Below are 14,700 nucleotides of genomic sequence, written 5' to 3' on the forward strand. Positions count from 1 at the left end.
ACACCATCTTCAAAGTTAGAGAACAGAGAGACAGGCCCCGAAGGGGTCTGAAGGTGGATCCCGCGAGGAAATCCAAAACTATGTTGAGGTTCCACAAAGGCACTGGCCACTTCAGTGGCGGACGATTTGTGCTTGACTCCTTTCAGGAAGCGAGAAACATCTGGATGCGAGGCAATGGTCTTGCCATCCCTCCTGGGACCATAGCAAGACAGCGCAGCAACTTGAACCTTGACGGAGCTGAGGGAGAGACCCTTCTGAAGCCCATCCTGCAGGAAATCCAAAACAATAGGGATTGTGGTCGCATGCGGATTGGTGCCGTAAGTGTCGCACCAGTCTTCGAATACTCTCCAGATCCTGACATAGGTGAGGGATGTGGAAAACTTGCAAGCTCGGAGGAGTGTATCTATCACTGGCTCCGAGTAACCTCTTTTCTTCAGTCTAGCCCTCTCAATGGCCAGACCGTAAGAGAGAATTGAGCTGGATCCTCGTGAAGGATGGGACCTTGACGTAGCAGGTCCCTGAGCTGAGGCAGGGGAAGGGGCTCCCCTGCCAGTAGTCTTCTCATGTCCGCGTACCAGGGTCTTCTTGGCCAGTCTGGTGCCACTAGAAGAACTAGGCCCTGGTACTTCTGAATCTTGTGGATAAGGGTGCCCAGCAGGGGCCACGGAGGAAATTACACAGAGGGCCCCTGGAGGCCATGGCTGAACCAGGGCGTCGATCCCTTGAGAGAACGGATCTCGCTTGCGGCTGAAGTATCTGGGTACTTGAGCATTGGACCTGTCCGCTAGTAGGTCCATGTCCGGAATCCCCCAGTGATCCACAATCATCTGGAAGGCTGTGGGAGACAGCTGCCATTCTCCCGGATTTAGGCTTTCTCTGCTGAGGAAGTCTGCCGTAGTGTTGTCCCTTCCGGCGATGTGGACGGCGGAGATGTCCGGAAGATTCGCCTCTGCCCAAGCCATCAGCGGGGCTATCTCGAGGGACACCTGTTGGCTTTTGGTTCCGCCCTGTCGGTTGATGTAAGCCACCATGGCGGCGTTGTCTGACATCACTCTGACTGCTCTGTTCCTTAGTCTGTGAGCAAATTGCAGGCAGGCTAACCGGACTGCCCGTGCCTCTAGTCGGTTGATGTTCCACCCGACTCTTCCCTGCTCCACTGCCCTTGTGCGGTGAGTTCTTCGCAGTGTGCTCCCAATCCGCTCAGGCTGGCATCTGTGGTGAGCAGAGTCCACGTGGGGGAGGACATCTTGGACCCTCTGCTCGTGTGGTTGGACTGCAACCACCACCGTAGCTGAGTCCGCACTCTGGCTGGTAGAGGTAGATGCATAGAGTAATGTCGGAAGCGGGGGCTCCATCGAGAGAGCAGGGAGCGTTGTAGAGGTCTCATCTGGGCCCTCGCCCAGGGTACCACTTCCAGGGTGGATGCCATGAGACCGAGAACCTGCAGGTAATCCCAAGCTGTGGGTCAACTGGCTCCCATCAAGGACCGGAGACGCGTCTGAAGTTGTAATCTTCTCTTGGTGGTGAGACTGACTGTGTCTGCCTGGGTGTCGAACTGGACTCCCAGATATTCCAAAGATTGGGAAGGCTATAGGCAACTCTTGCTGAGGTTGACTACCCATCCCAGGCTTTCCAGAAGGGCGATCACTCTGTTGGTTGCCCGATGGCTCTCCTCTCGCTATTTCGCCCTGATCAGCCAATCGTCTAGGTAGGGATGGACAAGGATTCCTTCCCGTCTGAGCGCCGCTGCTACCACTACAATCACCTTGGTGAAGGTCCGCGGCGATGTGGCCAGCCCAAAGGGCAAAGCCCGAAACTGGAAGTGGCGTCCTAGCACCTTGAAGTGTAGGTAGCGCTGATGATCCTGATGAATCGGGATATGCAGGTAGGCTTCTGATAGATCTAAGGCCGTGAGGAATTCTCCTGGCTGTACTGCGTTCTTGACTGAGCGCAGAGTTTCCATGCGAAACCTCGGGACCCATAAGTATTGGTTGACAGACTTGAGGTCCAGGACGGGCCGAAAGGTGCCCCCTTTCTTGGGTACCATGAAATAATGGAATAATGCCCAGAATTCATTTCCCGTGCAGGTACCGGGACTATGGCTTTCAGGGACAGGAGCCTCACCAGGGTAGCTTCCAATGCTGCCTTCTTGTGGATCGGACACGAGGATTCCACAAACCTGTCCAGAGGGAGATGATGGAAGTCCAGAAAATAACCCTCTCGGATGATGGCGAAGACCCACTGGTCCGACGTAATCTCGACCCATCTGGGGTAGAAGAGGGTTAACCTGCCCCCTATGGCCCCGTCCCCCAGATGGATCAGCTGAATCCCATTGGGAGGCACAGCCGGGACCTGAGCCTGAGCCGGCTCCTCTCTTCTGCTGCTTGGGCCGAAAGGACTGGTTCCTGGCCTGAGGACGAGGTGCCTGGTAGCGACCCCTATAGGGATTGAAGCGTGGAGAACTTCTGCCTCTGGAGGGCCTTGGAAAGGCGAGCTGGTTCCTGTTGAACCTGTCTTCTGGCAGTCGAGGTATGGGAGAAGCACCCCATGTGCTGGCCAGTTTATCAAGGTCGCTGCCGAACAGGAAGGACCCCTTAAAGGGCATTCTGGTGAGGCGTGTCTTCGAAGGAGCATCAGCAGACCAATTCCGTATCCAAAGCTGCCTCCTGGCAGCCACAGAAGATGAGATCCCCTTAGCTATTGTACAGACTAGGTCGAATGCGGCATCCGTGAGGAATGAGAGAGAGGACTCCATGTCCGCTGCCGGAGCATTGTTCTTAACCTGTGACAAACAGGAGCGCGTCACCACTGTGCAGCAAGTTGCGATTCGCAAAGACAGAGCTGCCACCTCAAATATCTGTTTCAGGATGGCGTCCAGTCGCCTGTCATGAGCCTCCCTGAGGGCCGCCCCCCCCCCTCAACTGGGATGGTAGTGCGCTTGACCACAGCGCTAACCAAGGCGTCCACCTGAGGGCACGCCAGCATCTCCTTGATAGCCGGATCCAGAGGGTACATGCCTATCAGGCCCCGCCCCCCTTTGAATGAGGCCACCGGTGCAGCCCATTCCAGATCTATCAGTTGCTGTGCAGCTTGCAAGAAGGGAAAATGGCGGGCTGAACGACGAAGACCTTCCAGCAGAGGGTACTGTGTAGGTGGCACCGCAGAGCTGGGCCCCGAAATATCCAACTCCGCCAGGCACTAAGATATTAGGTCGGAGAGATCTTCCTTGGGAAAGAACCGCCTTATGGTTCGATATGGCTCCATCCCCGAGGGAAGTTCCCCCTCCACGGAGGGTTCTGAGTCGGTCTCCGAGACATCAGGGCCCGCCTGAACCGGACTGCCCGGAGGCGGTGCACGATAAGGGCGCGAAGGTCCATGGGGCAGGGTCCACTGGAGCAGCAGCAGGAGCAGCAGCCCCTGTAACAGCAGGGCCTGAACGGGAAGCTGATTGCATCTGTACAAAGGCATGGATCCCCTTAAAGAGATCCACCCATGAAATGGAGGTGGTCTCAAGTCGCCTAGGTACCAGATCCCCCGGGATTCCCGGCTGTTCGAGACTGCCTGCAAGATCCGGGGTGGCCCCTGGAGAATTATCCACAAACCTTGGTTGAGACTGGTCCTGGCCCGAGGCTCCCACTGCCTCCTCACATTGGGCACAAAGGGAGTCTGGCTCCTCGCTGTGCGTGGCTCTGAGCTGGCATGCTGAGCAGAGGCCGTGAGCTTTCACGCCGGAATCAGGAGGCGCCGCCGCCTGGGACACCGGGGCATTCGATTGGTCCAATGCGCTAAAGTAAAATGTGGCAGAAATATCCACTCAATACAATATGCGCTCAACAATATGCGCTCAATGCTAAGCGGCAGCTATATACGCTTAACACAATATGCGCTCAATGCTAAGCGGCAGCTATATACGCTTAACACAATACGCGCTCAATAATATGCGGTCAGCAATACACGCTAAACAGAATATGCGCTCAATAATATGCGGTCAGCAATACACGCTAAACAGAATATGCGCTCAATAATATGCGGTCAGCAATATACGCTAAACAGAATTTGCGCTCAATAATATGCGGTCAGCCATATACGCTAAACAGAATATGCGCTCAATAACATGCAGTCAGCAGTATGCGCTCAATACAGGCGTCTATCATGGGCGCTCAATACCTGAACCGGGCCAACAAAATGGCGACCACTACGGCGTGCCGCATACAGGCAACGCCGTCAATCCTCGACTTCGGAGACCAAAAGTAAAAGTTGTGCGCCTTACCTGATCCTCGGCGCTTCCCGGCTAGAACCCGGGCGGTCTCTGGCTGCGGGGGAGAGGGGAAGTACCGTCACCACCGCGCTTGAGGAATGCACCCGCTGCCTCCCAGGTCCACGCCGGGACCGAGGCGCCTCTTAGCCCGCAGGCTTGGTCCTTGCCGCGATTCGGCCACCGGACCGAGGCCTAAACCTCCGAGAGAGCACGGAACTCACCCCGGGAAGCTCAACTGGGGGAGGGACCAGTGGTATCACCGCAGGAGCGCGGGGCTCGATGTTCCTGTAAAGATGTTAGTAATAGAAAAGTAGAAGTAGATTGGAAACACGCTCAGCGAGCGTGCAGGCTCTCCAAACTGCTTTGGAGACGGAAATTACTGAAGAGCTTCACTTCCTGTGGGGGTATATGTACCCGTGCTGACGTCAGATCCGTCTCCAACTGCTAGCACGAGCACACTATACCCATTTGTTCTGAGTCCATCTGGCTACACGACAGGAAATTGTCATTTACTTTATCAAGACTACTAGGACCCTTATCTATTCTCATTATCTCCTGCTTAGACTACTGCAACATCCTCACAGATCTCCCAAAGAACAATGTCTCTCCACTACAATATATGCAAAATTCAGCTATGTGACTTCTCTCTCACCCATATGACCTCCCTTCTCAAGTCACTACATTGGCTCCCTATCCGTTTCCATATATATTTCAAGTACCTCTTACTCACTTATGAGCCTTTACGCTGCAGCTCCTCACTATCTCTCATCTCACCCTACATACCTCCTTGTGAACTTCACTCATCAGGCAAGCCACTCTTATTTATGCCCAGCTCCTCTACCACGAAGGCCCAACTTCATGCTTTGCTACTGGCCACACCATTTGCTTTGAATAGACTTCCTGAGTTCATGCATCATGCTCCCTCTCTGGCCTTATTCAAATCCAGTCTAAAAACCCACCTTTTTGAGTTTGCTTTTAAATTTTAACCCCTGATTACCCTGCTCTCAGCCTTACTGATTTTAACAATTCTCTTAAAAAAAGAAATACCAAATATTGCCCTGCATGTTTGTCTTGATTAGATAAGTTCTACTTAGCAGACTGTGTCTTATGTATTTTTGTACAGCGCTGCATATGTCAAGTAACACTATAGAAATTAGTAGTAGTAATAGCAATGATTTTATTTCTGGATCAATACCTCTGTTCAAAATTCTGCAACCAGGAGACAACTGATAACCATGAAATTCTTATGATTAAATTTATTTGTCAAAGAAAAAATATCTTGCACCTTAAAATCCTATTAGAAAAAGTGTCTGGATTACTTTTAATGCAATCATGATTTAAGTACCATTTAAGTACATAGAACATCATAAATGCAGACTGGCACAGCACTTCATTCTGCACAGTACTTACCTAAAGTGCCACCTAAAGCCATTGCCCCAGACATCTGGGCCAGTAACTCAGGACATGGCTTAAGAGCACCAAAAGTAGCTGCCACACCTCCAGCAACACCCATCATACCCAAGGTATTGCCCAAACGAGCAGTTCCTTGCGTGGACAGACCAGCGAGGGCACCAACACAGCACAGTCCCGAACCTAAGTACATCATCTAGGAATAAAAGGCAAGACCATGTCAGATCCTTTCATCAGTTTAGGATATGATATGCAACTATAAAATGGGAGAAAATACAAAAGGGGTCAATTCACCCCCTCTATTTGGGATAATTTTCAAAAGGATACATGCACATAAACCCGAAACTTATGCATGTAAATGGTCTTTTGAAAATTCAGCTTTACAAGCCCTACCACTCTCTGAGATCCCCTGTGTTTATCTCATGCTTTCTTGTATCTGGATTCAAACTGAATTAGTTGGTGTGGATGGGCAAGCTATATGGTCTTTTTCAGCCATCACTTTTCTGTATATGTAATGGTATATGCAAATGTCAGGTATTCCAGAGGCAGAGATGGACCTTACATATTTACTTTCAATTTTCAAAAGCATCTGTATACACACACACACACACACACACACACACGCTTTTGAAAATATAGATATATCTGCCCCATGACTTTTCAAAGTATATTTTCAAAGTATATTGCTGCACATAAATCTGCTTGAAAATTCTGGCTAAAATGTGCAGATAAAAAGTGCCCACAGACTATTCCTCCTGACTCTCCCTAACGGCAAATATTTCTCCTAAATAGCAATCATCATAGAGAGAGTCAATTTAAGAGATATTCAGGGCAAAAAAGTAGATTTAAATCATATTCTCTCTACCTAGCTTGATGCTCTCTCTACCTAGCTGCAATCAAGGTAGGTAGACAGTAAAGTGTAAAAATGTCCTTTACCTTTCATCCCTCCAAATCACATCAAATCTTCACTGATGGTAACTGTGCTGTTCGTATGTATGACTATGCATGTAAAATTGCCCCCCAGAGCCCACACCACCCCACAAACCTCATCTCAAGTTCATAATGCCCCCTCTTACAGTTGTACAGTTAACTTTTTTGTGAGCCTCTACAAAGTCTCTTCTCTCTCTAGCCAGCAGCCCTAATCGAAAAATGTGATAAAAACTTGACCAGTCAATAACACAGCATGCGATAGATTTAACTTGCACTGTGAAAAAATAGCTATAATGCGGTACCAGGAAAATTAGCCTAACCATGCCCCTTTTTTATCACTGGTGCTATTTTTGCAATATTTATAGCAAAATGATGAATCTAGGTCGAAGTTTGAAAAAAAGAACAATAATGAACGTGATTGAATGTGTGGATGGAGAATAAGAGAAGAGTCAATAATCAACCTTAGATCTCTAACCTGTGATTTAATTGGTACTGTAGAAACTGCAAAGGACTAGGAAGTAGGCACATCCTTTACCTCACAGCAAGATGACAAAAAGCTCTCAGTCCTGGCAATGTTCAGCACTAGGCTTTTATCAGAAAGCTAAGTGTTAACCTGCTGCACACAGCTAGTAAATTTCTCTAACGCTAGATCCCAAGATGAAATTGGGAAAAGAAATTGTATATCACCTGCAAACAATTTAAAAGTTATGTCCAATAAAGATAAAATCTTGCAAGGAGGAAGCAGATATTAAAAAAAAAAAAAAAAAAGAAGGGACAATGAGGAGCCTCGTGGGACCCCCATTATCAATGGAATTGATTCTGAACTAAAATCCCCATAAATACTTTATGACTACAGTCCCAAAAAAGTATATATTTAGGGTAGGCTGAGGCACAGGCACTGCAGACATTACAATAATGCCCTCTACTCCCAATCTGGTCCCTAAGGGGTTATTCACGCCACACATTTGCAGTTCGTATTCATCCTCAGGGACTTTTTCTCAAATACATGTACTCCTCCCCAAGGTATAAATAAATCCAAACTGCCTCCCTTTTTGCTACACATCTCTTATCACCAATACTATGAAAGGGTAGGCGATTATTAGGAGATTTCAATCTGCCAGATGTTAACTGGGACATCTCAGCTGTGGTGTCATCTAGAACCAGGGAAATCCTGGACTGTAAGCAGAAATAACAGTTCTGGCAACTGGTAATGGAACCAACATTGGGGGGGGGGGGGGGGGGGGAGAACAGTGTGCAATACTGGATCTAGAGCTTACAAATGGGAATAGTGTTTCTGATCTCATAATGAGGGGATCACCTGAGATCCAGTGATCACTGGATGGTGTGGATCAATATTAGAGCACAGGCAGTGGTGGCTCATTCAAAGGCAAGGGTCCTAAATTTAAGAAAAACTAATTTTGTTAAGATTAGGGGAAGCACTTCAAGTCATTAACTGGATAGGATAAACTAGGACTAAACTGGAATAAGTTAGGACAAAACTGAAGAGAGACATTTTAAGAGAAACAAATCTTTTTGTTAGGAAGATAAAAAAGGCTACTGTGATTTTCTAAAGAAGGAGCTGAGGGGTAAGGGAAAATAGTTAGCAATCATAAAATATATGAAATCACAGAAAGAGGAAGAGAGAAAAATATCTGAAGCAGTTAGGAAAATCTGGGAAAGTAGTTAGGAAAGCAAAGACGCAAAAGAAGAAAACTAGCTAATAAGGTAAAAGAAGGCAACAAGATTTATTTATTTTTTTGGATACATTAGTGACAGGAGTAAGTATAACAAATGGGATTATAAGACAAAGCTGAAGAAGGGAATATGTGGAAGCTGATGAGGAGAAGGCAGAATTGCTTAACAATTATTCTGTTCAGTGCTCACTGAGGAAGGGCTTGGAAGAGGACCACAGATAACTGCTACAAATTTAAATGGTAGGTGGATCTCAATCAGCAAAGAGCTACCAAAACTCAAAATAAATAAAGCAATGGAGCCAATTAGGATATATCCAAGGTTATTAAAGGAATTTAAGAAAGTTCTGGCAGCTTTACTTTTAAGAATAAATATACAATATATACCTGTATCTATTATCAACACAAAATTTTTTTTATTATTATTCACTTGATTACACACTCATAATACCATTAAAAGTTTTAAATACTATCCACTCACACCACATTCATTCACATAATACAGTATTGCACATATCCCTATTACATTAAAATACATACATTTTCCATCAATATTTCATACATATATATTACATATATGTGACTAATCCCATTAGCCAATGATTATACAATTCCCAAATAGTTCCCTAACATTCATTTAATTATATCTTAATTTTTCTTACACAATTATCATATATTTTCATAATTTTTTGTTACACAGAAGCACCCAAAATTTTCTCTAAATATTTCCTCACATAACTCTAGATGTTTTCTTCATACAACTCCAATAGTTTTCCCTTAGTGCTTCCTCACACAACTCCCTTTTCTCTCGATATTGGTAAAACTCCCTTAATGCTTCCTCAAACAGCTCTCTTTTCTCTCGATATTGATAGAACTTCCGACGAGAGACTCTCGTTTCACCCAAATGGTTTCCTCAGGGGATCACTACTGAACTATTGTTTCTTCATTACCATTATAGGGAATATCCATTCATTCATTAACCTTGTTGTTCTTGTTGTATTCAACTCCAGACGAATTTCCAAACCAGCTCGACTTTCTTATACCACCAGCACAGTGAGAATAGAAGGTATTCAAGAGACAACAGATTAAGAAAGTTCCATATATACAACAAGAACAACAAGGTTAATGAATGAATGGATGTTCCCTATAATGGTAATGAAGAAACAATAGTTCAGTAGTGATCCCCTGAGGAAACCATTTGGGTGAAACGAAAGTCTCTCGTTAGGAGTTCTATCAATATCGAGAGAAAAGGGAGTTGTGTGAGGAAGCACTAAGGGAAAACTATGGGAGTTGTATGAAGAAAACATCTAGAGTTATGTGAGGAAATATTTAGAGAAAATTTTGGGTGCTTCTGTGTAACAAAAAATTATGAAAATAAATGATATAATTGTGTAAGAAAAATTAAGATATAATTAAATGAATGTTAGGGAACTATTTGGGAATTGTTGTATAACATTTGAATAATGGGATTAGTCACATGTATGTAATATATATGTATGAAATATTGATGGAAAATGTATGTATTTTAATGTAATAGGGATATGTGCAATACTGTATTATGTGAATGAATGTGGTGTGAGTGGATAATGTTTAAAACTTTTAATGGTATTATGAGTGTGTAATCAAGTGAATAATAATAAAAAAAATTGTGTTGATAATAGATACAGGTATATATTGTATATTTATTCATGACAGAATAATACCTGTAGATTACCCATATGTTGTAATTTATATTTGACCAGTGTGGTTACCTAAGCTTTACTTTTAAACAATTCTTTAGAGTTGGCAGATGTGGTTCCCTCTTCACAAAAATGGAAATAAGGAGGAGTCTGAGAACACACTGGTTAATCCGACTTCATTTGTAAATAAATTCATGGAATCTATGCTAAAAAAAAAAAAGAAGATAGTGCAGTTTCTGTAATCCAATGGATTACAGCAGCAGTTTTTTCTCCCAAGACTAGGGAGCCACAAACAGGTTGGGTTTTCAAGATCCCCCTAATGAATATGCATGTGATCAATGTGCATGCAGACCTCTCATAAGCATATCCATTTGGCTATTTTCTAAGTCAACTTAATTAATAGCAGGTAATGGACTTCTCCTCCAAGAACTTATCCAATCCTTTTTTAACCACAGCTACATTAACTGCACTAATCACATCCTCTGGCAACAAGGGGCAGTCACATCATCGAGCGATACAGAGGCATTATGACATTATCCATTTTATTCACCATTCCCTTTCTAATAATTCCCAACATTCTGTTTGCTTTCTTGACTGCCGCAGCACACTGAACCGATGATTTCAATGTGTTATCCACTATGACGCCCAGATCTCTTTCTTGGGTGGTAGCTCCTAATATGGAACCCAACATTGTGTAACTATAGCATGGATAATTTTTCCCTATATGCATCACCTTGTACTTATCCACATTAAATTTCATCTGCCATTCGGATGCCCAATTTTCCAGTCTCAGAAGGTCTTTCTGCAATTTATCACAATCTGCTTGTGATTTAACTACTCTGAACAATTTTGTATCATCTGCAGATTTGATTGCCTCACTGGTCGTATTTCTTTCCAGATCTTTATAAATATAATGAAAAATATGGGTCCCAATACAGATCCCTAAGGCACTCCAATGCCCACTCCCTTCCACTGAGAAAATTGTCCATTTAATCCTACTCTGTTTCCTGTCTTTTAGCCAGTTTGTAATCCTCGAAAGGACATCCCCACCTATCCCATGACTTTTTACTTTTCCTAGAAGCCTCTCATGAGGAAATTTGTCAAACGCCTTCTGAAAATTCAAATACATTACATCTACCAGTTCACCTTTATCTACATATATTTATATTTATTTATTTATTTGAATTTCTTATATACCGGCATTCGCGATGGGAGTCGCATCATGCCGGTTTACAAATAACAGGGTGTGATAAAAGGATAAATACTTTAAAAAACTTAGAACATTAACATGTGATAGAAGAATAAAGTAGCAGTTACAATAAAACAGGGATAAAATGTAAACTTGGAATGTAGAGAAGGCAAGAGAAAGATTAACAATGAGATAAAAGATAATAACCAAGGTAAATAAAAACCTGCCAATTTAAATGAGAAGAACATTACGGAGTTGTCAAAGGTTATTGATTACCCTGACGGGAGATCTTAATTGCTTGAGTTGGGAGTAGGTTTAGTTGGTATCTGGAAAGGCTTTCATGAAAAGCCAGGTTTTAAGTCTTTTTCTGAATGTAGGGAGGCAAGGTTCCTGTCTCAGTTCTGGTGGGATGGAGTTCCACAAGGTAGGTCCTGCTGTAGAGAAAGCCCTGTCTCTGAGTGTCATATGGTGAAAGGTTTTTGCAGGAGGAACCTGTAATGAGTCACTGTAGGACTCTCTGATAGGTCTGGCTGAGGAATGCTTTTTGAAAGGGATTTGGAGGTTAAGCGGAGAGAGTTGATAGAATGCTTTGTAGATGGTAGTAATGGACTTATATAAGATTCTGTAGTGCACTGGCAGCCAATGTAAGTCTTTGAGAATTGGAGATATGTGGTCTCTTCTTCTTGTGTTTGTCAAAATTCTGGCCGCCGTGTTCTGAACCATCTGAAGAGGTTTAGTATGAGAAGACGGGAGACCTAATAGAATAGAATTGCAATAATCTAACTTAGAGAAGATTATCGATTGCAAAACTGTTCTGTAATCGTGGAAATGGAAAAGTGGTTTGATTCTTTTTAAGACATGTAATTTATAAAAGCAGTCCTTTGTGGTTTGATTAATAAAAGATTTTAGATTTAGCCGATTGTCAATAATGGCTCCTAGGTCTCTTACATGTGAAGTTTGAAAGCCGGTTGGTGGATTTGAGGTGAGGTTGCTGTTTTCGGGGGAGATTATGAGGAGTTCGGTTTTTGCGGAATTTAAGATAAGATTTAGACTGGAGAGTAGGTTGTCAATATTTTGAAAGCAGTTTTCCCAGATTTTGATAGTTTTAGTAAGGGATTCTTTGATGGGGATGACAATCTGGACGTCATCTGCGTATAGAAAGTATTTGAGGTTTAGATTGGTTAATAGTTGACATAGGGGTAGGAGGTAGATGTTAAAGAGCGTGGGGGAGAGAGAGGAGCCCTGTGGAACACCTAGCGTGGAAGGGTAAAACTGTGATTCTTTGTTATGTATTTTGACTTTATATCCTCTGTTTCCCAAGAATGATTTGAACCAGGCAAGAGCAGAGCCTGTTATTCCGATGTTCGCTAGTTGATTTAGGAGAAGGGAGTGATTCACGGTATCAAAGGCCGCCGATAGGTCGAGGAGTATCAGCAGGTAGGCGTGACCTTTATCGAGGCCCATGATGAGGTAATCTGTCAGAGATATGAGAAGTGATTCTGTACTTAAAGATTTTCGGAAGCCGTATTGAGTGGGGAATAATATGTTGTTTTCTTCGAGGATATTCTGATAATCTGGTGTTGACTAATTTTTCTGTAACCTTGGCTATGAAAGGAAGGTTGGATATTGGGCGGTAGTTGGATGGATCTTTAGGATTAAGGTTAGGTTTTTTTTAATAGGGGTTTGATAGAGGCAACTTTCAGGTCGTCAGGATAAATTCCTTGGGCTAAGGAACAATTGATAATGTCAGTCAAGGTTTTGGAGATGGTATCTGGTATTAGCAGCAGTAGTTTGGAAGGGATATGGTCAAATGGGTGCGATGATGGTTTCATTCTCTTCAATACTAAATTGGTCTCTGATATAGCAATGGGTTCGAAGGCTTGTATAGCAATGTCGTTGCCGTGTTGGCGGTATGTGCTGGATGGAGCTAGGGTATTCGTTTTTAGGAGAGATTGCAGGTTGGAAATTTTGTTACTGAAGAAGATGGCCAGCTCCTCAGCTTTTTCGTGCGCTTGGTTGAGTGGAATGTCCGGAGAATTGGGTTGAGTTAAGTTCGAGACGTAATTAAAGAGGGCTTTAGAATCGAAGATAAGGTGATGTATCTTGAGAGCGTAGTAGTCCCTTTTTGTTTTTAGTGTGGAGCTCTTGTAAATATGAAGAGCGAGTTTGTAAGCTGAGAGGGAGGTCGGTGATGGTGCTTTACGCCATTTATTTTCTTTTTGTCGCAGGGAAAGTTTGAGTTTTTGTAGTTGTTCATTAAACCAGGGTTGTCTTCTGGCGGCATTATGTTTAGGTTTTTTTGTTGCCAGTGGGCAGAGTTTATTAGCTGCCGATCCTGTGATGTTGGACCATGCGTGGAGAGCAGTGTTGGGAGTGGAGATGTCTATGTGAGGCAGTTCTAGGACAAGGTGTTCGTGAAGTTCATCGGATGAACACAGGTTTCTGTAAGTAAATTGAGGTTGAGGATCGTGTTTGATGCTTGATTGTGCCATGTTTATTAACTCCTTCAAAAAAGTGAAGCTGATTTGTGAGGTAAGACTTGCCTTGGGTAAAGCCATGCTGACTTTGTTCCATTAAATCATGTCTTTCTATATGTTCTGTGATTTTGATATTTAGAACACTTTCCACTATTTTTCCTGGCACTGAAGTCAGGCTAACTGGTCTGTAGTTTCCCAGATCGCCCCTGGAGCCCTTTTTAAATATTGGGGTTACATTAGCCACCCTCCAGTCTTCAGGTACAATGGGTGATTTTAATGATAGGTTACAAATTTTTACTAATAGGTCTGAAATTTCATTTTTTAGTTCCTTCAGAACCCTGGGGTGCATACCATCTGGTCCAGGTGATTTACTACTCTTCAGTTTCTCAATCAGGCCTACCACATCTTCTAGGTTCACCATGATTTGGTTCAGTCCGCCCAAATCATTACCCACGAAAACCTTCTCTGATACGGGTATCTTCCCAACATCCTCTTCAATAAACACTGAACAAAAAAATCATTTAATCTTTCTGCAATGGCCTTATCTTCTCTAAATGCCCCTTTAAACCCTCATTCATCTAACGGTCCAACTGACTCCCTCACAGGCTTTCTACTTCGGATATATTTTAAAAAGTTTTTACTATGAGTTTTTGCCTCTATGGCCAACTTCTTTTCAAATTCTCACTTAGACTGTCTTATCAATGTCTTACATTTAACTTGCCAACGCTTATGCATTATCCTATTTTCTTCTGTTGGATCCTTCTTCCAATTTTTGAATGAAGATCTTTTGGCTAAAATAGCTTCTTTCACCTCCCCTTTTAACCATGCCAGTAATCGTTTTGTCTTCTTTCCACCTTTCTTAATGTGTGGAATACATCTGGACTGTGCTTCTAGGATGGTTTTTTTTTTTTTTTTTTTTTTTTTTAACAATGACTACGCCTCTTGCATACTTTTTACCTTTGTAGCTGCTCCTTTCAGTTTTTTTCTAACTATTTTTCTCATTTTATCAAAGTTTCCCTTTTGAAAGTTTAGCACGAGAGCCGTGGATGTGCTTACTGTCCCCCTT

At 43.6% G+C, this 14,700-nt stretch overlaps 1 protein-coding gene across 4 annotated transcripts in view; it reads right to left on the reverse strand.

Moving 5' to 3' along the window:
- NNT (nicotinamide nucleotide transhydrogenase) overlaps positions 1–14,700 on the reverse strand; it is a 404,867-nt gene that overhangs the window by 163,595 nt on the left and 226,572 nt on the right. For all 4 annotated transcript variants that reach the window (XM_029577710.1, XM_029577726.1, XM_029577728.1 and 1 more), the window contains exon 14: positions 5,669–5,864. In XM_029577710.1, the coding sequence (XP_029433570.1) occupies positions 5,669–5,864 (196 nt within the window). The remainder of the gene's footprint in view (positions 1–5,668; positions 5,865–14,700) is intronic.

The sequence above is a fragment of the Rhinatrema bivittatum genome, chromosome 1 (genome assembly GCF_901001135.1).
Source record: "Rhinatrema bivittatum chromosome 1, aRhiBiv1.1, whole genome shotgun sequence".
NCBI lineage: Eukaryota > Metazoa > Chordata > Amphibia > Gymnophiona > Rhinatrematidae > Rhinatrema > Rhinatrema bivittatum.